Raw genomic sequence first — 23,927 nt, forward strand, 5'->3', positions numbered from 1 at the left:
TTGAGAAAGGAGTTACAAGAAGATGGTGCTATTTCAATGGTCTAAACGGATGGAGAATTCTGGATCTGTGCTGAACTCTCTTCTTCTTCTTCGTGTTATTTTTAAGATGGAATCCGAGGGATCAGTTAGCTATTGATGTGTTTTGGTCTTGTTTACTCGGTTTATTATGAATCTTTGGAGTTACAGTGATTGTAGTGGATGGAAATAAGTGTGTCTGGAACTATGGATTTTTTCTTTTTCATTAGATTCAGTTGGGTCTTCTCGATTTTAGGAATGCTTTCTTTTCCATATTCGGACCTTGAAGGATCTAGTGCTCATTATTCTTTGGGGAAGCTATTGGGTTGTATGTGGTTGTGAAGCCCTCGCTTCTAAATTTGAAATGTCAGTAATGAGCTTTGACCTTCAAAGTAGGTTTTTCTTCAAGGTAGTTTATGTGAGCGTTTATCCATTTATAAGAGTGTGCGCATGGTGGTTGGTAAATTTGAACCCAATCGTAGTAGATTGTCAGGTTTATTGGATAATTCAACTCACAACCATGGGAGGGGTAATCTTGCAGCTTGTGAGGACCTTTTAGCTCGTGATCTTAAGGATTCTGACTATCTAGAATCTTTATTTTCATTAAGTTGTTTCCAAAATCAGCAGGTTATAGGTTGGAACTCGCCACTAATCTTCGCTACATGCTCAGATGAAGAACAAGATCTCTTGGGAGAGTCACCAGAGCTGATCTCTGACAAGGAAGGTTGTGATTCTATGTTTGATGGTGAGCTTGTCTTTGATAAAGAGGCAGTCTACGGTGAAGAACAAGATTTTGTAGGTGGTTTGATCTATGATGGAAAATGAGATATTGTGGGTGAACCAATTTTTGGTGAAGTACTTTGGGAAGAAGTTGAGGAAATTGGTAACCCTTCTCTATGGGATACTGAGGAGAGATTTTGAAAAGGTTGATGAAATCCTAGATGGTGAGGTGAATCAGGAAACCCTAGTGTCTATTTTGATGGGAACCTAGGGTTTGATGCAATCTTGATGGCTGTGGGTAATTCTATTTTTAGGAAGAAAAAGTCCCAAATGACGGGTATTCAAGATTTATTAGGACTCTTTACAGTTGCAAAGGTTGATGATGAGAAAGAAGGTTTGGAAGAGTCGGTCATTCTAAAGAGGAAGATAATTCTGATCGTGTTAGAATTCCATGAGCTAGAGAAAGAGAAAGATGATGATGGACCTCAAAGGAATCTTGAAATCTCTAAATTCATGTTGGCGAGGTTGCTATAGTAGGTGTTTATGAAGTGGTTGATGATGTTTTCCTTGATATTAAGATTCAGGCTGTAGATGAGGTGATTTTGGGTACTGCACATTTGGCAGAGCATAATTGTCATTTGTAACTCAGCATCACCAATGTTGGTACTCGTTGGAAAACTTAGTCGGAGCTCTATGTTGTATAGATTGTCTCTGTTGGCTTCCCCATTAATTTCATCAGAAAAAGCCTCTTTAAGCCTAAAAATTGAGTTTGAAGTTTCCTGCACGACTTTCAACGAGAGCTCAAGGATAGCTGTTTTTGATAAATTTGTACCAATTCCTTACTATAAATATCAAGATCAGTTTCTTGAAGATTTCTTCATACCACAAATAGTCTTTGGGCCTACAAAGTAGAAGAATGTTGAATAACAAGATGGCTTTGATGTTGGATTTATCTATCACACCTCAAAACTTGAGAACGTGTTTTCTCCAGCCAGGGGAGTCTAATGCAGGACGTGATGCCTCTTATTTTTGAATTTTTCTTATTAAATTTCAGAGATCTTTTTTTGGGGATTTTGTAAGGTTGTTTTTTAGGTTTTGTAATTTTTTTTTAAATTTTAGGGGTTTTAGGATTTAAGGGCTGTTTGAAAAAGTAGTTATGGTGTTCACAGATTATTTGTTTTATTATGGGTGAAAGTGTCAATATTTCTGTATGGAAGTTTTTTTTAATTAAGACATCTATTTCAATTAGAATTAGGATTTCTTGGGTTCTAAGTAAGGTCCTTTATTATAAATAAGTATTCTATAGGGGTTTATTATTCAAAGTTGCATATTATGTGTCTTTAAGAGTCCTGGTTAAAATAGAGAGCTAAGAAGCTCTCCTTTTAGGTCTTGCTCTTTAGTTTACATATCAATTGATTACTTGATTTTTTTTGCAAAATTTCTTCACTGCATTATGAAAATATTCTCTCGGCACTGATCTTGCATCCTTTTATTTCCTCAATTATTGTAGGTGGCAGTGTGACAGTGCAGTCAGTTTGGTTTTTCTGTTACATTTTTAAATCCCTTGATCCTATATGATATTGTTGAGTCAACATGTTACGAATCAGGTATTTAGATGTGGATCTCTGCAATATGTAGAGGTCGGGGGTCAAATTTTGATATGATCGAAGTTCATTATCGGGTAGCTAGGATTTTGAAAAGGCGAATTCCTGTGGCATTTTCAAGCAGTATTGATCAATCTGAATTCAGATATTGTGCAAATCATGCAAGAGTATTATTATTATTATTATTATTTTTGGGTTTTTGTTTTTAAAATAGTGCTGTCCTAATAGTTTGTTAGGAAAAGATGGAATGAAATACAATATACAGTTACTATTAGATGCAATTAAATACATTATATACAGTTATTCATCTCAAAAGAAAAATAAATTGTTAAGAAAAGGATTCTGATTTGCTTCTTGATCAATTTTTGCTTACATGGGAAACATGTGGTGGTTGTAGCAATGATAAGAAGAGATGTCTAGTTTGTAGGATGGAGGCTTGGAGGCTGGGTCGTTGCTAATTCATGAGATAGCTCGAGTGTGTAGTTATGGTGGGGAGAGAAGTGGAGTAGAGATTATGGTCTGTCTACCTGTCATCAAGTATCTCAATACCCTTCTAGAATTTCATGACCTTTTTAGGTCTTTCTTCATTTTTTTAATCAATCACATTGTTTTCTTCATGGTTTTTTTCTGAAATCTCTTCAGTAAATCTCTTGGAGAGTATTAAACTCTGTATTTGGCTGCCTATGAGGATGAGTTCTACTAAGTCTTATCATTTTCAATTAGGCTTGCTTATCACTAGGCTGTGTCCTACTCCAGGTGTAATTTTTGAGATATTGCAATGTGCCTCCCTAGCATTGTAGCATTGGCTAGAACGGAACTTTGCTCAATATTAGTATATATTTTCGGACATGTCTTATCTTGGTTATTTTGTATTTTAAGTTATATGTTATTGTGTTAAACCGTCATCTTTCATACTCTCTATCTCTTGAGGATTGGTCTGAATTTTCAATTCAAAGCCACCATTCAATGGGGAATTTGTCTAGAACTTCTTTCTTCTTGGTGCAACTGCGGTGTTCCTTCGGCATACAAAGTTCCTTTTCTTAGCCATTGATGGTTATGATTATTGGTGATTCTGGCTATATTCCTTGATGGTAATGCTTACTATTACTTGTGGCTATATCCTAAGCATGTATTGTCATCAATTGTAAACTTTGGTCTGAAGACTTGCTCAGCTAATTGGTGATCACATCTATACCAACTGTACCTTATTGGTGCCTTCCTGCTATTGATGTATATCTTGATGTTTGTCTGCCACTCTGCCACGTAAATTATTCTCTTGTTTATGCCTTTAGTTCTCTTAAGTCCTATGTTTGTGCTTGGAGATCCCCATCGTGCAGATGCTTGACTGTTCACATTGCTCCAGTGCCTACCTAAGACGTGTAAAGATATCTGCTGTTGGTACAGGTTATTGTTCTTGTGTTGTTGGTAGGGGTTATTGTTATTCATATCTCGATTACCATATACTTTCTTTTAACTAGCATCTCTTATTTGACAAAATACAATTGTGATCTTATGGATTTTTCTCTTCTTACAGTCAATCAGGTTTTCTCTATTCCTTTGAGTGCTTTATCTTCTGAAATAGTTGAGATTTTAAGATTAATTTTAACAGGAGTAACACAAAATTTATGAAAAAATTAAACAAAATGGATTCAAGATTACAAACAATTGTACCAAGAATTGGTCAGGCTCCTCGGTCTCGCACTCCCGGTCGGGTCGACCTGGTGGTGTGGTCGCGGGTTCAAGACGAACTTGGGACTTGAGATCGCTCTCTCAGGAACCGCGTAGAGAGGACGCGGGCAGGAATACCAACTAATGAGAGAGGAATTTGGGTCGTGCGGCGGGATTTACCTCACGTGGGCCCGTGATACGCTTTGACTAGCTCGCGTGGGCGCCATCTTAGTTCACGAAGAAAGCCCCCCAAGTCTGAGATTGGTTTGGGCTCGTCTCCCTTGGCCTCCTTTCTTCCTTCCTGCGACCACACACACACATAAGAATATCCAGACAAGTGGGTTAAGGGACCCGGGCTTGTCTAGGTGCGGGTGTATGCATACACGCACGTCTGAGAGGAAAAGTGCAAAGATGATGGAGACAAATGGTGGGAGGTGTCATCGGTTCCTTATCAATCTGGCAGCCTTACGACGCCTTCTTAGCAAGAAACCCATGACGTTTTGAGTACATGGAGGAAAGAGTAAAGATAGATGAAGATAAGGGAGAAGAGGGAGAGCTATAGAAGAAGAAAGGAAGATTAGAGAAGAGAGATAGGAGATAAAAGATGAAGAGGGAGAAAGAAAATCAAAGATAAAGAGAGAATAGAAAGTGAGAATGAGGAGTGAGAGGAGAAGAAGAGAATAGAGAGGATATAAAATAGAGAGAAGAGAGAATATGAGGGTAAAGGACAGATATGGACGTTGGTTTGTGCTGCCGTCCGGGGGAAGGGAGATAAATGAAGAAGAGATACAAGTGGTGGCTCATGCTGTATTCTGGGGTAGTGATAAAGGAGAGAGAGGAGGAGGTAACATGGTAGAGAGGAAGAGAAGGAAGGGGAAAGAGCGAGAAGGAAAGAACTAGGGGAAAAGGAGAAATGAAAGAGAAACATAGACGACAGTTTACGTTGCCATCCAGGGGAGAGAAGAGAGAGAAGGAAGAAGGCATAAAAGAGAAGAAGAGGGAATAGGTGAAAGAAAGGATGTGGACGATGGCTTGTACTGTTGTCTGGGGAAGGGATGAAAGAAGAGGAGGGGGAGAGAGGAGAGAGGAAGTGAGAAAGTAAGGAGAAGAGGAGAGGGGATAGAAGGGTAGATGGAGAAAAGGGAGATAGAGGAGGGGAAGAGAGAGAAAGAGGAGAAAGAAGAAAGAGGAAAGAGAGAAAAGAAGGGAGAGAAGAAAGAGAAAGAGAGGAGAGAGAAAGAGGGAAAGAGGAGAGAGAAGAAAGGGAAAGAGAGGATAGAAAAAGAGGAGAGAGGGAGGAATAGAGAGAAAGAGGAGAGCGATAGAAAAGAAAGGAGAGAGGAAGAAGGAAAGAGGAGAGAAGAGAAGAAAGGGAAAGAGAGGAGAGAGGGAAAGAGCAGAGAAGAAAAAGAGGAGAGAAAGAAGAGAAGGAAAGAGGAAAGAGGGAGGAAGAGAGGGAAACAGGAGAGAGAAAAAAGAGAAAGAGAGGAGAGAGAGGGGAAGGAGAGAGAAAAGAGAAAGCAGGAGAGAGGAGAAAGAGAAAGAGAGAAGAGGAAAGAGGGAACGAGAGAGAAAAAAGGGAAAGAAAAGAGGAGGGAAAGAGAGAAGAAAAGGAAGAATGAGGAGAGAAGAAAGAGAGAGGGGAGAGAGAAATAGGGAAAAGAGCGAGAGAAGAAAGAGAAAGAGAGGACAAGGAGAGAGAAGAAAGAGAGGAGAGAGGAAGGAGTGAAAGAGAAGAAGAGGAATAAGGGAACAAAGGGAGGGAAAAAAGGGAAAGAGAAGAGAGAGAGGAGAGGGAAAGAGAGAAGAAAAGGACGAATGAGGAGAGAGAAGAAAGAGAGAGGGGAGAGAGAAGAAGGGAAAAGAGGGAGAGAGAAAAAGAGAAAGAGAGAAGAAAGAGAGGGGAGAGAGAAAAGAAGAGGGAAAGAAGAGAGAGGAAGAATGCGAGATAGAAAGAGTGAGAGAGGAGAGAGAAGAAAGAGAAAGAGAGGAGAGAGAAAAGAAAGAGAAAGAGAGAAGAAGAGGAAGAGGGAGAGAAGAAAGAGAAAGAGAAAGAGAGAAGAAGAGGGAGAGGGAGAGAAGAAAGAGAAAGAGAGGAGAGTGAGAGGAGAGGAGAGGAGAGAGGGAAAGAGGGAAGCAAGAGAGAGAAGAAAGAGAAAGAGAGGAGAGAGGGCAAGAGGAGAGAGAGCGGGAAGGCGAAGCGACGGTTGAGGTTTGCCGTTTCAGGAAAAGGATCAGATTGCTGTTCGGTGGAGAGAAAGAAGAGGAGTGAGAAAAAGAAGAAAGGGAGAGTGGAGAGAAGAAAGAGGAAGGGAGGAGAGAGAGAGGAAGAGGGAAAAAGGAGAGAAAAAATGAAGAGAGAGACGAAAGACGAAGAGAGAAGGAGAGAATGAAGCGACGGTGGAGATCTGCCACTCTGGGAAAAAGCTTAAACTGCCATTCGGGAAGGAAAAGGAGAAGGAGAGGGAAAGCAAAGTGATGGTTGAGGCCTGCCACTTCGGGAAAAGGCTCAAACCGCCGTTCGGTGGAGAGAGAGAGAGAGAGAGAGAGGAGTGAGAAGGAGGAGGAGAGAGAAGAAAGAGGAGAGAGGAAGAATGAGGAGAGAAAGAGTGAGAGAGGAGAGAGGAGGAGAAAGAGAAAGAAGAAAGAGGAGAATGAGGGGCTTACATTTGGGAAGAGAGAAAGTTACATAGTGGGTCTTGGCTCGGCGGCTAAGACTAGGGGTTGTGGGCCAAAATATTCTCTCTCTAAAGAACAAAACGAAATTAACTGCAACGAGGGGGGATTCTTTACTAGAAGCAATCGAGAGTTACAATAAAAGATCAAGAGATGATCCTTGAGCTAAGAGCCTCTCTGAGAGATCAAAAGAAGAACCTTGAGTTATTACATGCTGGGTATTTATAGGCAACCATGGGAAACATGGATGGCTGCCCAAAAACTAACCTAATTGCTGAAAAATACATTTTTTGCTGAGTTAAATAAAGAGTAATGATCCTATGAGATCCTCCCACACTGTAGGACTCCAAAGGATCACCATTAAATTTAGCATAGATATCTAGAAAAGTTATCACATGGGTGTGGGACTTGATTTTCTTAGAGATCTGTGTCAAATTTAATAGTGATCCTTTGGGGTCCTACACACAAGTGTGTGGGAGGGTCTCATCGGATCATTACTCTTAAATAAATGCTAAAAGTGGGGGCAAAATAATGATTTTGCCCCTTGCCCGTAACAAGCTGAGCAATCCCAGATGAGTCCTTGCCATGGCCATGAGTTCCCGTGAACCTCTTGTGGCTGTCATGGGATCCTTCCGGCCAAAATAGTATCAGTAACTTGGAGAGCTCAGTGAGATGATCATTTCGATATAAGTTTGAAGCCATGAATCAAGGTCTTCGACGGCTAACTCTGAGCGGCAGAATAGTGAGGATCTTGAGGGTTTTGGATCCAAGATCTCTCTTGTTCACTGATTGTTTTCCTCGGTTTCTTTGTTGAAGATTGACGAGCAAGTCGTCCTGAACATTTTGCAACAAGAATGGCTCAATTTGGTGTCCGAATGATCCTTTTCTCAATTTGGGGATTTTGGCTGGAATTGGGATTCCGATAGCCGGAAATTGCCTTTTCTTTGTCCTTGAAATACGAAGAATCTGACCGTTCATCATGCGCAAGGTTTGGCCTGAATGGAGTTCTTGACCTTGGGGTCGTGATGCATCCGTTCTTAGGCCGATCAAGTTCGCAGGCGTCATGATCCGGTCATTTGATCAAAGGGACTTTCTTCTTCAAATTTCCGGCAACTTTTACTTTGTCCATGGTGATCTTCTTTCTTCGATTTCTCTCAGCTCAGGCTACGCCATATGTCAAAACAGTCGGGCCAACGAGATGAACATCTTCCCAAAGTTAGGGCTTATTTCGTCTCGGGATGAGGGAGATACGATCATGGAAAGTTCAGCCCGAAATTGGAAAGCACAATTTCCATAAGTGGAAGCTGGTTCTCCGAGGGTGCACCATGATTGCGTGTGACCTATCCATTTTTGGTAAGTCGGCCACAGGTTGGTCCAGGAGTGTCCGAATGGCCCGAAATTTGGTACCCGGGGGTTTTCGAACCTTCTGAATCCAACGAACGTGATCTGATAGTCGTTTGAAGCTCAGAAAATAGGGCTGTAGTTGCAGGGTCTCTTTTTAGTATGATAGAGGCAAAATTCGGAAAACGGATTTAGCATCTGATCCACCTTAATGTCGTCGGATTGTGACAAGACTTAGCGGGTTTTCTTAACTCTTAAGGGACCCTTAGCCATGTCTTGGGGCCATTCTGGGACCATCATGGATTACACTCAGCATAAGGGCTTATTGGCCTACTGCTTCCATAGTCCACAGGCATTCTGGGTTGCTGTGGTCTTGGGTTGCATACTGCTCTCTCTTTATGTGGATCGGGGATAACAAGTGTCGGAAAATACACTTCAACAAGGATAACATAAAGTTGTCTTTTACTTGTTTACTATTAGCGAGCTTATAGAAGAGGTGATTGTTGGGGTTGATTTACTGTTTCTTAGTTTTAAAATATATCTATCATGTATCTAGATGCTACTACTGTATTTAAATTTACACTTTCAGATTGACTGTTGCTTTAATGTCCCTTTTGTACAATTATTTATTAATTTTATTGTTTCTATAAATTTTGAATCATCAGCTGCCAGAAATGTTTTATAATATTCTGATAATCCTTTTGCATAGGTTTCCATGTGGATGATTCAGAAGTTACTTTGAATGTTTGCTTGGGAAAGCAATTTTCTGGCGGTGACTTATTTTTTCGAGGCATTCGTTGCGATAATCATGTCAATTCTGAACCATATCCTGAGGTAAATAGTAGGAATGTCATTGCTAGTGCAGAGTACTTATGATTCATTTCTTGTATTTTGTGCAATACATTTGTCATTTTTTTTAAGGACTAATCTAACTTGTGCAATTTGTTTTTCATAGTGCCAATGTGCCATAAATGTGGTACCTAAAATGATCATTTGTAAATTACCACCATGTGATTTGCTTCCATTGATGCTATTGTCAATGCTTGCTGTATTAGCATTAGTTTGTTGTCTGCTGCATACCACATATATACTTGATTACCTCAACTTAGGTCATATTGCCTGATTGGCAATGACATTTTGCAATCCAAAATGGAATTATTTATTGCTGTTACTATTTAGAACTTCTATTAATTTTACATCGACCTATATAAGTTGAGAGAAAAATACCCATGTGATGATAGTCTCTCTTTGGTTTTTTATGACAAAATAATAATGAGAAAAGGGTCAAAGACCAATGAGCTTATAGATTTAGTAGATGGTTGCCCCTTCCCATCTCTTGGCTAATGACAAATTGGTGAATTACCAGACTAATGATAGTGCATCTCTTTATGGCCCCAGCTAATCACGAGTGATACTACATCTATGGCAAACTAATGAATTACCTCCCACAATCTATGGGCATGCAAAAAAGGAGGAGATCCTAAGCTTTGTTAGAAGTTTTGTTGTTATTGCCTCCCTAGAATTGAAAAAATCAGTTGGACCCTTGCAGGTCTTAAGAAAGACTAAGGATGTCTCAAATTTGTCCAACGACTTTGTTCTTCCAAGAGGCACCCTCGTAATCGACTTCTATGAAACCTTCTGGTGGCTTGGCCTACAATTCCATCAGTTTCGTGCAGGGTGTGGAACCATCACCAACTATCTGCCCTTTAAAGGACTAGGTCCTGACCTCTGAAATTCGATACTCTTTGAGATGAAGGGTGTAAAACTTTATCAAAGGAGAGGAGAAGAGAAGATAGAGGAGAGGAAGAGTGGCGTGGAAGATAAGGCAGGTTGGGTCGTTCCACTCAACTGATGTGCAGACCCGTATAAATTGATATGTACTCTTCTACCCTCATGCATGAGAAACTATAATGAGGAACATGACATAAGGGCCCCCTGTGATACCTGGCCTCAATTACTATTGGAGCCCATCCGAAAATTTAGCCCCTAGAAATGAGCTTAGCATGCCATTTGATTTTCATTATATAAAAACTTCTCATTAGCAAATTAACTCCAAATCACAATCATTAATGAAACAAGTGAAACTTGTTTTGACATTTATTGGTGAACGATGTCTAAAGTAGGAAAAGGTTGAGCGTGAAGTCAAGTTCTCCAGCCACCTTGCTGCATCTCTCTCTACAAAACCAGCTTCCAAGTTCCAACCTACCCAGATCTCTCTCTCTCTATCGCCCAAGACAAACCCATCTCTCTTTTCCCCCTAGTTAGAACTTTCTCTCTATCCCCAAGAGAAACCTCTCTCTCTCTCTCTCTCTCTTTCTCTCTCTCTCTCACTCACTCCCTCCCTCCCTCCAAACTCCCAAAATCTCCATAGGGCCTGTTTGGGGACATGGATATTAAGGCATGGATTCCTAATATCTTGGTTATTGTCAAAATCCACCGTTTGGATTGTTTAATGACTAGGATTCTTAAAATCAGGAAAATCAAAATCACGGAATAAGACCTACTTTTCCATGATTTCATTTCCACACCAAAACCTCTTTTTTTGCATTTCCAAGGCCCATGGATTTCACTCATTAGCTCCCTCGACTCGAAACATAGGGAGCATTGGGTAGGTATGAACATTTTAGAAAGAGAAAGTACCAAAATTTTTTGAACAGAGAAACTATCTCAAAATTTTTAGAGAGAAAAACTATCTCAAATTTTAACTTTTAGAGAGAAAGTATGTTAAAATTTTACAGAGAGAAAGTATTCTAAAATTTTAGAGAGACAAAGTACCAAATTTTTTAGAGAGAAGCTATCTCAAAATTTTAGAGAGAGAAACTATCTCAAATTTTAACTTTTAGAGAGAGAAAGTATGTTAATTTTAGAGAGAGATAGTATGTTAAAATTTTAGAGAGACAGTACCAAAAATTTTTAGACAGATAAACTATCTCAAAATTTTAGAAAGAAAAACTATCTCAAAATTTAAGTTTTAGAGAGATATCAACAGTGGTGAACGCCAAGTGAGAAGGGCGGTGAGCCACACAACCTCACTGGCAGTAGAAGACATAGCCCGCGGCTTCAGCACTGGATTTAGAGACCTTGCTTCGCCTAAGCGAGTGCTTTGATGTGTGGCCTATGCAGAACATCATATTTTAGATAAAGTACATGCAAATTTTTAGAGAGAGAAACTATCTCAATTTTTTAGAGAGAAACTATTTCAAAATTTTTAGAGAGAGAAACAATCTCATATTTTAATTTTTAGAGAGAAAAAGCTATATCAAATTTTAGAGAGATTACCTAAAATATTTAGAATAGAAACTATCTCAAAATTTTTTAGAGAGATAAACCATATTAAATCTTAAGTTTTAGAGAGAGAAACTATTCTTAAAATTGTAGACAGAGAAAGTATTCTTAAACTTTTAGAGAGAAGCTATTATAAATTTTAGAAAGAGAAATGGTCAAAAAATTTAGAGAGAAATATCTCGTGTTTTAGAGAGAAACTATCTCGAATTTTTAGTTATAGAGAGAAACTATCTCTAAATTTGAGTTTTAGGGGGAAACTATCTCGAATTTTCAATTTTAGAAAGAGAAAATATATTAGAATTTTAGAAATAGAAATTATATCAAATTTTAGAGAGAAAAACTACCTAAAAAATTTTAGAGAGAGAAACTATCTCAAAAATTTTGGAGAGAGAAACTATTGCAAAATTTATGTTTTAGAGAGAAAAAGTATATTAAAATTTTCGAGAGATAAACTATATCAAATTTTAAATAGAGGAAGTACATGAGATTTTTAGAGAGAAACTATCTTAAAAACTTTAGAGAGAAAAACTATCTCAAAATTTAAGTTTTAGAGAGAGAAAGTATCTCAAATTTTAAAACTTTAGAGAGAGTATATCAAAGTTTAGAGAGGCACTATATAAAATTTTAAAGAGAAACTATTTCAAAATTTTAGAGAGAGAAACTATCTCAAACTTGAAGGTTTAGAGAGAGAGAGCATATTAAAATTTAAGAGAGTAACTATATCAAATTTTAAAGTGAGAAAGCACATAAATTCTTTTAGGAAAAGAGACTATCGCAAAATTTTTGGAGAGAAATTATCTCAAATTTAGCTTTTAGAAAGAGAGTATCTTAAAATTTGAGAGAAAAACTATATCATATTTTGCAGAGAGAAAATACTTAAAAATGTTTAGAGAGAGAAACTATCCCAAAATTATTGAAGAAGGAAACTATCTCAAGTTTTAAGTTTTAGAGAATCTTAAAATTTTAGAAAGAGAAACTATATTAAATTTTAGAGAGTAAAGCACCTAAAAATTTTAGAGAGAAATTATCTCGAAATATTTAGATAGACAATTTCAAATTTTAAATTTTGAATAGAAAGTATATTAAATTTTAGAGAAACAAACCATATCAAATTTTAGAAGGAGAAACTATCTCAACATTTTTATAGAGATGCTATCCCAAATTTTGAGTTTTAGAGAGAGAAAGTATATAAAAATTTTAGAGAAAGAAATTGTATCAAGTTTTGTTACCAATATGGACATAGAAGTGATTGCAAGGAATCCATGAATTTTGTATAGTTCATCCAAACAAGAGATTTGAGGAATCCATGACAAAATCCTTGATATTGAAAATCCGTAGATTTCCTTGGATTTCAAATATCTAAAATTCCTGATTTCCTCCTATCCAAACAGGCCCATAGAGTTCAAGCTCTCTCTCTCTCGCTTTCTTTCTTTCTCTCTCTCTCTCTCGCCCCCTGATCCCAAACTCCTAAGACCTCTCTCTAATCCCCAACCCCTAAAATCTCTCTAGAGTTCAAGCTCTCTCTCTTACTCTCTTTCTCTCTCTCTGTTTCTCTCTGTCTCTCTCTCTCATCCCAAACCCCCAAAATTGCCCTGGAGTTAAGCTTTCTCTCTCTAAGACAAATGTCTGGCCAATCCTTTTCAGCCATTAATAGATCAAGCTCCTTGCTTCTCCACCCTATTTTCTCTTCTCTATAGTTTCTGTTTTAGGAATCTCCACTTTTGACAATTAATGGACCTCAAGATCTCGGTTGTTCTTCCTAACTACTCTCTTTTCTCAAGGACCACAATGCCTTTCACGTGCTTTTGGATATTTCTAAATGATCATTTTGTGCTTATTGGGTCATATATTAGTGTTATTCCTTTGTATTAGGTCGTGTATTACTTTGATTGAGTCATGTATTGGTGCTTCATTAGGTTGTATTAGTGTCGTTGATACAACGATTTGTGCATGTTTATGAATGATCAATTGATCTATGACATGCTTGTCGTTATTGATGTTTGAACTTATGCTTGATATATTTGTGGATACATTTTCTAGATTTCAATATTTTTAAGCTTCTGACTAGTATTTTTGCACCTTGAATGGATTAATTTCAAATGAAATTTGTGTATGTCTTGAAAGGGGGCAAAAAAAAAAAAATAAAATAAAATAATTATATATATATATATATATAGAGGGAGAGGGAAAGAGAGAGGCCATTTGTATAGAATGCACATAGTTCACATAGTTTACGGTATAGTTATCCAAACCAAACCGGACTAGTTCCTTGTACTAGTTGGACCACTGCTAGGTGCCTTGGCTTATACAGTCTAAACCAAAAACCGGTTTTGGCAAAAAATTGGTCAAACCAATGTTTGATTGATTTAGCAGGTTGGACCAATTGGTTCTAACTGGTTAAACAAATTTTTTTATTATTTTTGTATATCTTATAATTTAAACTGTTATTATTATTTTCTTTCTATTTGTTCTGAATTTCTATTAAATGGGCATCTTATCAAATTTCATCATATATAAATATCCCAACCAAATGGAACTCTTCCCATTTATAGCTCAAACAAACCTATCAAACGCCATATACAACAAATAAGAATTCCTCAATCTGCAATTGGAGAAAATACAACTTGGAAATTTTTCAGATTTGGAAATCAAAATGGTACCTAAGTATTGGACATAAGTTTAGTGAATAACTGAATGTTGCATATATGGAAAAGACTGTCGAAAGTATAGCAGTAAGTTAGCGACATAAATGAAAAGCACCTTTCACAAAGGGGCCCCACCAAATACTAACCCAAAAGCACCTTTTACAAAGGCGCCCCCCACCAAATACAAACCAAAATGCCCTGCAGTTCCTTACAAAAGGAAATATATGTTGTGAAAAGGCTAAGTTCCAAATTTGAGCTCGATTGGTGGTCAAATGAATGAGATATGGCCATTATAGCTATGTAATGAGGGTGCACACTATTTCGACCTACTTTGACTAAGCACCCTTAAGAAAAAGGTGGCCAAATTGGCTAGAAATTTTGTGGAAAGAAAATTCAATAAGAAAACCATATCCTCCAATTGTCAGCCTGATCTGGGGTTCAGAAGTATCTATTCTAAGGTTCTCTTGGACAGACCACAAATGGACCATCAATCTTTTTCCAGAAGGACCATTGTAAGTCATATGGTCTAGCAAGCTATGGGAGTTGCAGCAGCTCACAAAATTTATTGGGCAAGTTGACAGAGCGATATCTTGCCATGATTAAAGGGGCTCAAAATTCAGTATGTTGTTCTTGTTACATGGCCTTGCTGTTCATATACATATCAAGGGGGTTCCTTGACTAAATCATGGCTAATTCGAGGGAAAACAGAACGGCGATTGAAATTATTGAAAAAGTTGCAGCCCCTATAACCTTTGATCATTCCTAGATCAATATCTCACGATCCGAGAAGTATTTTTGACTGAAATTTGACAGGGTGATTCTTGACTCAGCATTGCTCATACCGGTGTACAGACATTTAAAGATAAAAGTCGAATTGAGGGAGAAAGAGGGAAGTTGCTTGAAGATTTTGGCATTGCAGTCTCCAAAAATGGACAGAAATAAAGTAGTCATAACTCAGCCAAACAACAATCTCCTGAGCGAAAAATCACACAAAATGATGATCTCAAGATCCTTTACTGGAATTTGGTGGCTGATCGTCGAATGAAGTCAAACAAGGGTGCATTGAGGAGCCATGGAAGAAGCATAAAAAAATCTTGCCAAAAATGGAAAGTCAAGATACAATTGGGGCATAACTCGTCAAATTTAGCGGTATTTTCGCTCAAACTTGTCTCAAAATTATCACAACGAGATCTTCGGCAATTTCATGGAAGAAATTTAGGCCAACATAGTGGAAAAACCATCCCCAATTTGATGGGTTTTGGTGGTGGCTGGAGAGGGAAGCCTCCCAAAGGGAAAACCATTGAATATTCCAAATTTTCGGTGTTCTTTTTTGTCGTATTTAAGGGTAGATCGATTGAATTGACTTTTGGTAATCCTCCATGTTTAACCCCATTTTTAATTTTCCGCCCTCATGATCTGTCATCGTTCTATAAAGCCATGTACACCTCATTTTCATGGGTTGGAAAATTGAGATTAAGAGCCTCTTCCATGCTATCCAATTTACACTTGCATCTTCCTAAAATCCCCAAAGTACCCCTCAACTCCCAAAAGAGCATAAAACTCCCCAAGAACTTCTCACTCTTAGGCCTAACCCCTCGAAAGCCTCAAATTCAAGAAAGCCCAATTCCAGAAAAAAAAAAAAGAGACCCAAAAGCTTCCAAGTACCCCAAACTTAGAACCTTTCACTTATGGTTCTCAACCTCATAGCGGTTGAGGGTCAGGCAGGTCTTGAGTATACTCTGGTTGCTCTGGGAAACTAGGTTCTTCGACTGGCTTGAGGGTCGCCCTCACCCCGTTTGATACTGTCGCCCATCCTAAAGAACAGGGGCATCCCTGGTATCCTATAAACCAGAGGTCTAAGAGGGCCGGCTATACCGGACCCAAGAGTAAACGTCTCCACATTGTACTTGCTTTATTTTAAGCGCTAAAAAGATTTTCGTTTTAATTGTTTGCCTTTGGTTACTGGTTTTGGGCTATTGAGTCATCTAACGTGTAGACATGAGCACCTTTTAAAGTGCCACAGTTTCATTTTTGCAAATTGTTATGAACCACTTGCCAATAAGTAGGATCACACCTCATAGAGGTAAGGGATTGCATCTGGTTTTCGCAATGTTCAAGTCATCATATGATGTATGAGGTAAAGGCATAACATGTGGAAGCTGCATTTGGCTTGCATGTAGTGCCTTCAAATATAAGTTACATATCATGAGAAGGAACCTTAGGTCATACTAGTAGGTAGCTATTTGTGGCCTAATTCTAGGTGTTTAACTCAAAGCTTATTGTAGTGACTATGAGAATGCTCAATTCATTCCATTGTTATCTTAAGAGTGACCAAGATATTACAAGACAATATTCCTTGTACAAAGCTAAAAATGAAAACATTGAAGACCTAAGCATATGTGCTACATTATTATTATTATTATTATCATTATTATTATCATCATCATTATCATTGCCATTATTATTATTATTACTTTTTTTTTTTTTGTGGGTGGGCGTATTTTTGTTTTTTTTTTTTTTTGGGGGGGGGGGGGGGGGATTGTTGGGGTGGGAGTTTCTACATCGCCATTCATTTTGGTCCCAAGTGTTATACTTACTAGTCCAAGTTAAACCTACTTCTGAGGCCTATCACATATATGGACCAACAATGCAAGTAACAAATCACTCTAGCCTATTTTATTGCTCTAGGAACACATATTCTCTAGATGCTCTTCATGAGTCTGGGTAAGAGGTTTCCACTGACCTAGCATCATTATACTGCTTATAGTGATTTGGGCTACCTAGTGGCAAGCTATGCGCATGTCACCCTCAAACGGGTGGCCTATGGCCATTATATCAGCACACGCTTGCCCTGGGGAGGTCAGATGCATATGCTGAAGGCGGCGATGTAGAACACACAGTATATGTGATAATTTGTTTTTCAGTAACTACCGAGTATTCTCATGAATTCCACTTACAATCCAAAAAAAATAAAACAAATCTATTACAAATCTATTACAAATCCTCACTTGCTACCTTCGATCAAACTCTTCCACTCATAAACAATTAGAAAGTTACAAGAAGAAAAATAAGCAAGAACATGGAAAGCCGTTACCGTTAAAAGATGCTTTGGATCACCTCCAAAGTACTTAATACACTCCATTTTGGATTGCCTAAAAGATGGAAACCCATGTGGGTTAGACCTATTTTTTTGTGCCAAAAAGAATTTTTAATCCCCACTAGGTATTTTTGAATTGACTCGTTAAGGTTTTAATGTTGAAAATCCTATTTATTTTTTTATTAAAGTTTGCGTTGCACAAATAAAATCTGTAATGCACTTTAAAAACTCATTTTTGTGATTAATGAATTTTTTAAACATAGATAAGCATAATTAAAAGAGGTGGATCCATCGCGTTTGGAATATGTGAAATTACTTAGGCACTCCACCTATGCTAGTTCTCATAGTCCACAGTCTCTCTTCTCAAACCATTTATAGTTTATTGCAGAGGCTCATGTTTGGTCCTTCAAAGCTGGCTAATAAATAGAGGGAACATGGGCCTAGTGTGTGGATTACAGGTTCCCCCCCAAAGGATAAGTCATTTTTAGACGTGTAGACTATCACAATGGTGCAGTGGGTATCTCTTCGGCACATGTACATGTCTTATCCCAATGGGTCGCTTCCCATAGATGTGGCTATCATATGTAAATGTCAAGTGGTGGTAATGTTGAGGATTTGACCCTTGCCTACAAGCCGTCAACCACATACAGAAGATTGGCAACTTCCTGGCTAACCACTCGGGGCTCTCTCCGACCTCAACAAGGGCTTATCCTGCAAACTGCACAATTGTGCCTTATAACCAGGGATAAAAGGTTTTGGACTCCACTTTGGGCGTAAATCATCCAACCGGGGTGAGTTGATGTGCACTACGAAGCATGTCTCTTCGTTCTCACATGGAGAACATTCTCATTGGAGTACCTAGTCATAGTTTTTATATGCTCTCAAGGCCTTTAAAGGAAACATGCCCCAATTTGCACTTGTCATAGCTGTTAGGTGGTTTCTTTTATTTGAGAAAGGTTAACTTAAAACCATCATGTGACCATAGCTGTTTGGTAGTTTAAATCCTCATGTGACCATTGTAGGTTAGGGTGCGCAACCTAGTGTCAGGTGCTGCATCACCATCGATAGGGTGAAGTTCTCAAGTGAGAAGAGCAAGGGGATTGAGTTATTAGTCAAGGGAAGGTACTTGGGAGAGAGCGGGGCTAGTTGGTAACTACTTTCTGGAAGTTCGAGTAGCTTGCAAGTAAATCGATATAGGATGTCAGAAACTCTTGACGGGGAAGGCCTATTAGGCGCCCTGCACGTTGCTTCCATTGCTAACCTCTTTCCCACAAATTTCCGTCATCTGATTTGGCTCATCATGATGCAAGTCATTTATACTTTTCAAGTATGATTCTTTTTTGGATTCATTGGTTCTCTCTTTTCATTACATTCTGGTTAACTACTCTAAACCGTAATTGATTCTCATGGAAGTACTTTTGAATTTAGAACTATTGTTTGCCACACTTTATGAACTTGCCTTTGCATTCTGTACTTTTCTTTGTTTTTATCTTTATGATTGTTTTGACCCTGTCATCGCTTGCTCAAGTTGTTTCCTTTTGGTCTTGAGGATATAATGGACGCTTCTCTTCTTCAGGAAATTTATGACTATCCTCACATTCCTGGACAAGCTGTACTTCATAGAGGTCGTCATCGACATGGAGCCAAAGCCACAACATCTGGACATCGAGTCAATATGTTATTATGGTGTAGGAGGTAACTTTTGACCTTGACCAAGAATCCATTGTTATATGGGTAGGCGAATAATTTCCCACACATTGTAAGAAGTTTCCCATGTAACCAATTTGACTTCAGGAAATGATCCATTTTGCACTTAGTCAATGTTTTTGATCTCTGCTCCGACCATGGAAATTGGGCCCTGGCCTGGCTGAGTTACTAAGTGGAGTTCATGTTGACTCGTCTGAGTTTGCTTTGAGCCAATAAAGGGAAAAAAATAGAAAGAAAATGCAAAAAATCATGAAAACTTCGTAAAAATCTGGAAGAAACAAATAGAATAATAAACATTTGAGAAAGTATATAAAAGATGATAAAAAGTTTTGAAAAGGTTAAAAAAAAGTAAGAACTTGTTCTTGGAAATAGAAAAATTAGAAAAAATCCTTTCATTTCTTCATTTTTTTTTATGGTTAATTTGGGAGAAGTGGCATATAATATCAGGTGATTCAAAACAAGTGAGTCCCCATATTTGAACTCCATCTATCAAAGTGAATGAACAAATTTTGTTAAATTCTAAACCAGTTTGGGATTGTCAACTGTCATCTAGGTGCCCATTAATAATTGTTTAGATCTTGTATAACATTTGGCCTTTGTGAATAGTTCATTTTTTCATTTTAGACATTTTGTTTCCAATTTATGTGAAGGTCTATAGTTCGTTAGTTGTGAAGGTTTGATGCTCGTAACATTCTAAGCATCTTCTCCGAGTTGTCTAATTCAAATGACTTCAAAATTTCTCATGAAACCATCATATTGTCAGACTATTGATTTCTTTAAGAATTCATACTTTTCACTGTGTATGCATTATTTGGGGATTTGATTTTGTTGGATTTTTTAAAGTAAATGGTTGAGAAAGTTGCAACAAGTGAAAATGTCACTGAATAACCATTCTTTTTTGTTTAATTGTTTGTCCCTCTTTTTTTTACTCAGTAACCATTTTGTTTATTATGTATGCATTCATGCATGACACCATACCAATGAGGGTGATCAGTATCTGCTTTGACTTTGCTATGGCACTTGTAGCCCCTCAAACTGTCAGTGACTGGTTTAAATGAAGGGAAAGGTTTTTATACTTCCCCTACAGCATAGAAGATCTATGCTTCCCCTTCCATCCAGCTGTCCAATTTTGATCAAGAGAGCCACTCACTGTTTGATCTTAGATCCGACTCTCAAAGTATTTTATTTTTAATTTTTTTTATACTATTTGTATGAATATAAAATTTGGTACGTGCCATCTTCTTATTGGGGCACACCTATAACAAATATTAAAAATAATTTTTCGATAAACATAATGACCAAAATACCCCTTGAAAGTTTCAGGGATATTTTGTTCATTTTATTTTATTGGAAATATTTGTTCTATATTTTTCGCTAGTGCGAGCTTAATAGAGGATTGGATGTCCAAAATTTGGTGTCAAAATAGTTTATAGAAAAAATTAAAAATAAAATAGTATAGAGATGTGACATTGTGATTGGGGCAATGTTAATCCCCATTCAGAATGGACGGTTGGATAAGGGGAAGTGTATAAGTTTTATGCTGTAGGGGAAGCTTAGGAAGCTTGCCCTTGAATAAATCTTTCCTGATGTGACTTAGGGTTTCTTTTGTTCTCCTGAAACTTTTTTCACTCCTAAATCAAACCACCTGTTCATGTATTGTGTTTTGATAAAAGTAAACCACCATGTGTTGTGTTTTGATAAAAGTTTGTGCTCCACCACTCTTTACAGCTCTGTTTTCAGAGAGCTGAAGAAGTATCAGAAAGACTTTTCCAGCTGGTGTGGGAAATGCTTGCGTGAAAAGCAACAACGGCAGCGGGAGCTAGTTGCAGCAAGGAGAATGGTATGAACTCCATAAAATGCTTAGTCAAATTTTCGTACACTGTAAATTATCAACAAAGTATTTATGTGAGGTCTGACATTGGCAGGAATTCATGAGGGAGACGGAATCGGTGGTTTGAGCACACAAATTGAGAGTATTCGTGGCGGGAAGGGAATCAATGATTTGAGCCTTCACGTGGGCTCATTTGTAGCTTAATTTTGTACAGTATGCTAGTGCTTTTTGTTGCCGAGGAGCTTCTTACCCCGTAGTTCTTAATGAAATGTGCATGGCCCTTTCTCTTCGTTATGAATGAAATTATTAACTATATCTTGAGTCATTGTGCCGGAGATGTATTACTGCAGGTGTATTGATATCGCCAGGTGTCACCCAGTTTGGGGTATTATTTATTTCGTTGAAGTGAATTATACTCTCGTGTGATAATTGTTCTTAGCAGTGTTTGAAAACTCCATCTGGACTCGGAAACGGCCCAAGGGCGGTAAACTGGCAGGTTAGACCGGCCTAACGGGTCAAGTCATGGCCAATTAAAAGTGTTAAAAAAATACAAAAAAAACAAAAAAATAAAAAAAAATGTACAAGTATGTTTAAAGCATGATGAGATAAAGCACATTCAAATGAAGTTGAAAATTAGTGGAAAACATGAATTTTTAAAAATCGATTTGTGTCTTGCATGCATTTTCCCACCAATGAGGGTGATCAATATCTCTTTTTATACTGCAAAGATGGGTAAATGTAAAAATACGTATTCATGGCTGCCACACTTTTCAATCTTTGTCAAAATAATAAAGAATATTTAAAAATGAATTACAACAAATCTTTTAGTTTAAAGATTTTATAAACAAATATTATTATTATTTTTTTAATATACCTGGCCAGATCACTCAAATCGGCTAAAACCAAAACCGGCTGGTTTCGATTTAACTAGCCGGTATTGCATTTGGTTCTTAAGGCTTCAAAATAATGACGTTGCTTGGATGGTTTTGTTCATAAGTTTTAGGTTATTAGCAGTTTACTATCTATTCTTAGCATGAAAACTAGTGTTCTAAAAATCACCTAGCCAGGCTTGATCCAATGTGTGCTGTCGTCCAGGTCCTCGCACATTTGAGTTTTGTGCTAAGTTCATTGTGGTTCTTACCTGTTTTTTTATTTTCTGTTCTTTTTTTTTGTGTACAAAATTGGAGAACCGACGAGCGAGCTCCGGTTATTCCCATTAGTCCCAATTTTGAAAGATATACAGCCTCAATGTGATGTTGTAGGGTATTTTTGACGTACTATCCCCAATGCACATTAAGAGGAGGCGGTTGCAACCCAGGACCGCAAGTACTAAAAATGCTTATAGACTAAGAAGCCTCTGTAGAAATAAGTTTTATTTTTTATTTTGAAGAGCATTTGAAATGGTGTCATCTTGCACCCATAAGGTGTATAAGAGCAGCATTTGAAATCCCAACGTCCGTCTCAAAATTTCGCCCCAACCTGACAAAGGCGCGATGGAAAAAGAAATTTCGCCCCAACCTGACAAAGGCGCGATGGAAAAAGATGAAGGTTCAGTGTGGAGTGCTGCATTCTAATGTGCACGAGCTACCCTATAATTAGAGCTCTATTAGGGTGATGTCGGATGATCACCAGACCACTGCAGACAGTTTCAGAAGGTCCCAAATCTTTCTAGGTCTTACTTTCTTAAAAAAGGAAGGTTGTTTACTATTCATGTGCAAATAGCAAAACCAATTACTAAAAAAAGTAAAAAGCTGATGCGCTCTCCCAAAAATGAGAAAGTTGGCTTGTATTCCATTGACCCCGAAGATGATCTAGCTCAAATTTTAGTATATTGTTCCCTCGTCGAGAGGAAGTTTTTGATACATGGCACGCATGGAGCTGAACATCGAGTCGAGGAAAATCTTAGAGAGAAGGTTTCTCAGAGAACACATTATGCAGATTTTTATGCGTGACCATTCTTCACTTCGACAGACATATCTCGAAGAGTCGAAGTCGAGCTGACCTAAAAACATAAGCATTTTGATTGTGACTTGAAGGGCTTCGATTTGAGGTAAAATATGCCCGAGATGAGGATTGAGAAGGCATCGTTCGAAGCTTGTACGAAGGCACAACTTTTGGATTGTTGGAAAACCGTTTTTTCAACGACTCCCAAAATCATAAAATGGTCAATCGGAGTCCAAATTGCGTGGTTCTTGATGCAAAATGACCGCAACGACTTTCTCTTCGATTGGCTACAGAAAAGAAGAATCATTGATAAGTCGTACGTTTTATATATATATATATATATATATATATATATATATATATATATATATATTTGTATCAATCATAAGTGGTACGTTACCGCTCAAAATTAAAAAAAAAAAAAAATTTGAATGAATGATATGTCGTACTTTACAATTAAAAATATATATTTATTTTTGAATCAATGATATGTCGGACTTTACCGTTCAAAAAAAAAAAAAAAATTGAAACAATGATAAGTCGTTTGTTATCGTTCAAAAAAGAAAATATTTTTGTTCAATGATATGTCGGACATTACCGTTAAAAAAAAAAAAAAAAATTGAAACAATGATAAGTCGTTCATTACTGTTAAAAAAAATATATTTTTGAATAAATGATAAGTCGTATGTTACCGTTAAAAATTTCTTTTTTATTGAAACAACACGTGCACTCAACTCAACGTATGTGAATCGTGCGCAAACCGAGCCGATTTTAGGATAACTTTTAAATTGAATGAGAATAATATTATTACCAATTATAATTCACTATAATTGGTATTAATTATATATTTAAAATAATAATTTACCTAATTATAATATACCTGGATATATTACATATAATATATGTAATTTTTAAATATTACTAATTGAAATCGCATGTTATTATTTGTATTCCATGAGTTATAATTCGTTAATATATGTATTATTGGTCAATATTATTAATATTTTATAATACATATACTAAACGAACTATTAATATTCATAATATTATATTATTATAATATATTGTTAAACCAATATGTATAGTAACTAAAATATGCTATAATAAAATTTATATACAATTTGGCTTTAAAATTATAATTATAATAATAATTTATAAGTTTATGTTTTATATAACCGGCTATCATTATAATCATTAATAGTAATCTTTACGTAATTGTATGGGCAATTATTAATAATTATTATATTTAATTATATACTATGTTGATAATCATATATTTATAATTATATAATATCAATTATGTCACTTAAATAACATTAATGTTATATGAATGTAAAACGGCAGAATGTTATACTAATTTATTACGCATACAAATTAATTTTTAATACCTACAT

At 37.1% G+C, this 23,927-nt stretch overlaps 1 protein-coding gene across 10 annotated transcripts in view; it reads left to right on the forward strand.

Annotated features, from left to right (window-relative positions):
* LOC18436991 (2-oxoglutarate (2OG) and Fe(II)-dependent oxygenase superfamily protein) overlaps window positions 1-21,018 on the forward strand; it is a 37,129-nt gene extending 16,111 nt beyond the window's left edge. For 9 of the 10 annotated variants that reach the window (XR_016046250.1, XR_016046251.1, XM_088854274.1 and 6 more), the window contains 4 exons: window positions 8,734-8,858; window positions 18,628-18,746; window positions 20,487-20,598; window positions 20,684-21,018. Coding sequence is in view for 8 of the 10 variants with exons in the window: in XM_088854274.1 (XP_088710400.1) it covers window positions 8,734-8,858; window positions 18,628-18,746; window positions 20,487-20,598; window positions 20,684-20,716 (389 nt within the window). In the remaining 2 variants the exon portion in view is untranslated. Of the gene's footprint in view, window positions 1-8,733; window positions 8,859-18,627; window positions 18,751-20,486; window positions 20,599-20,683 lie in introns of those variants that run through there. The other variant, XM_088854273.1, reaches the window with a different exon arrangement.
* Window positions 21,019-23,927: the final 2,909 nt, after the last annotated feature.

Source organism: Amborella trichopoda, chromosome 12 (genome assembly GCF_054954075.1).
Source record: "Amborella trichopoda isolate Santa Cruz 75 chromosome 12, AtrichopodaSantaCruz75HAP2 v2.0, whole genome shotgun sequence".
NCBI classification, from domain to species: Eukaryota; Viridiplantae; Streptophyta; class Magnoliopsida; order Amborellales; family Amborellaceae; genus Amborella; species Amborella trichopoda.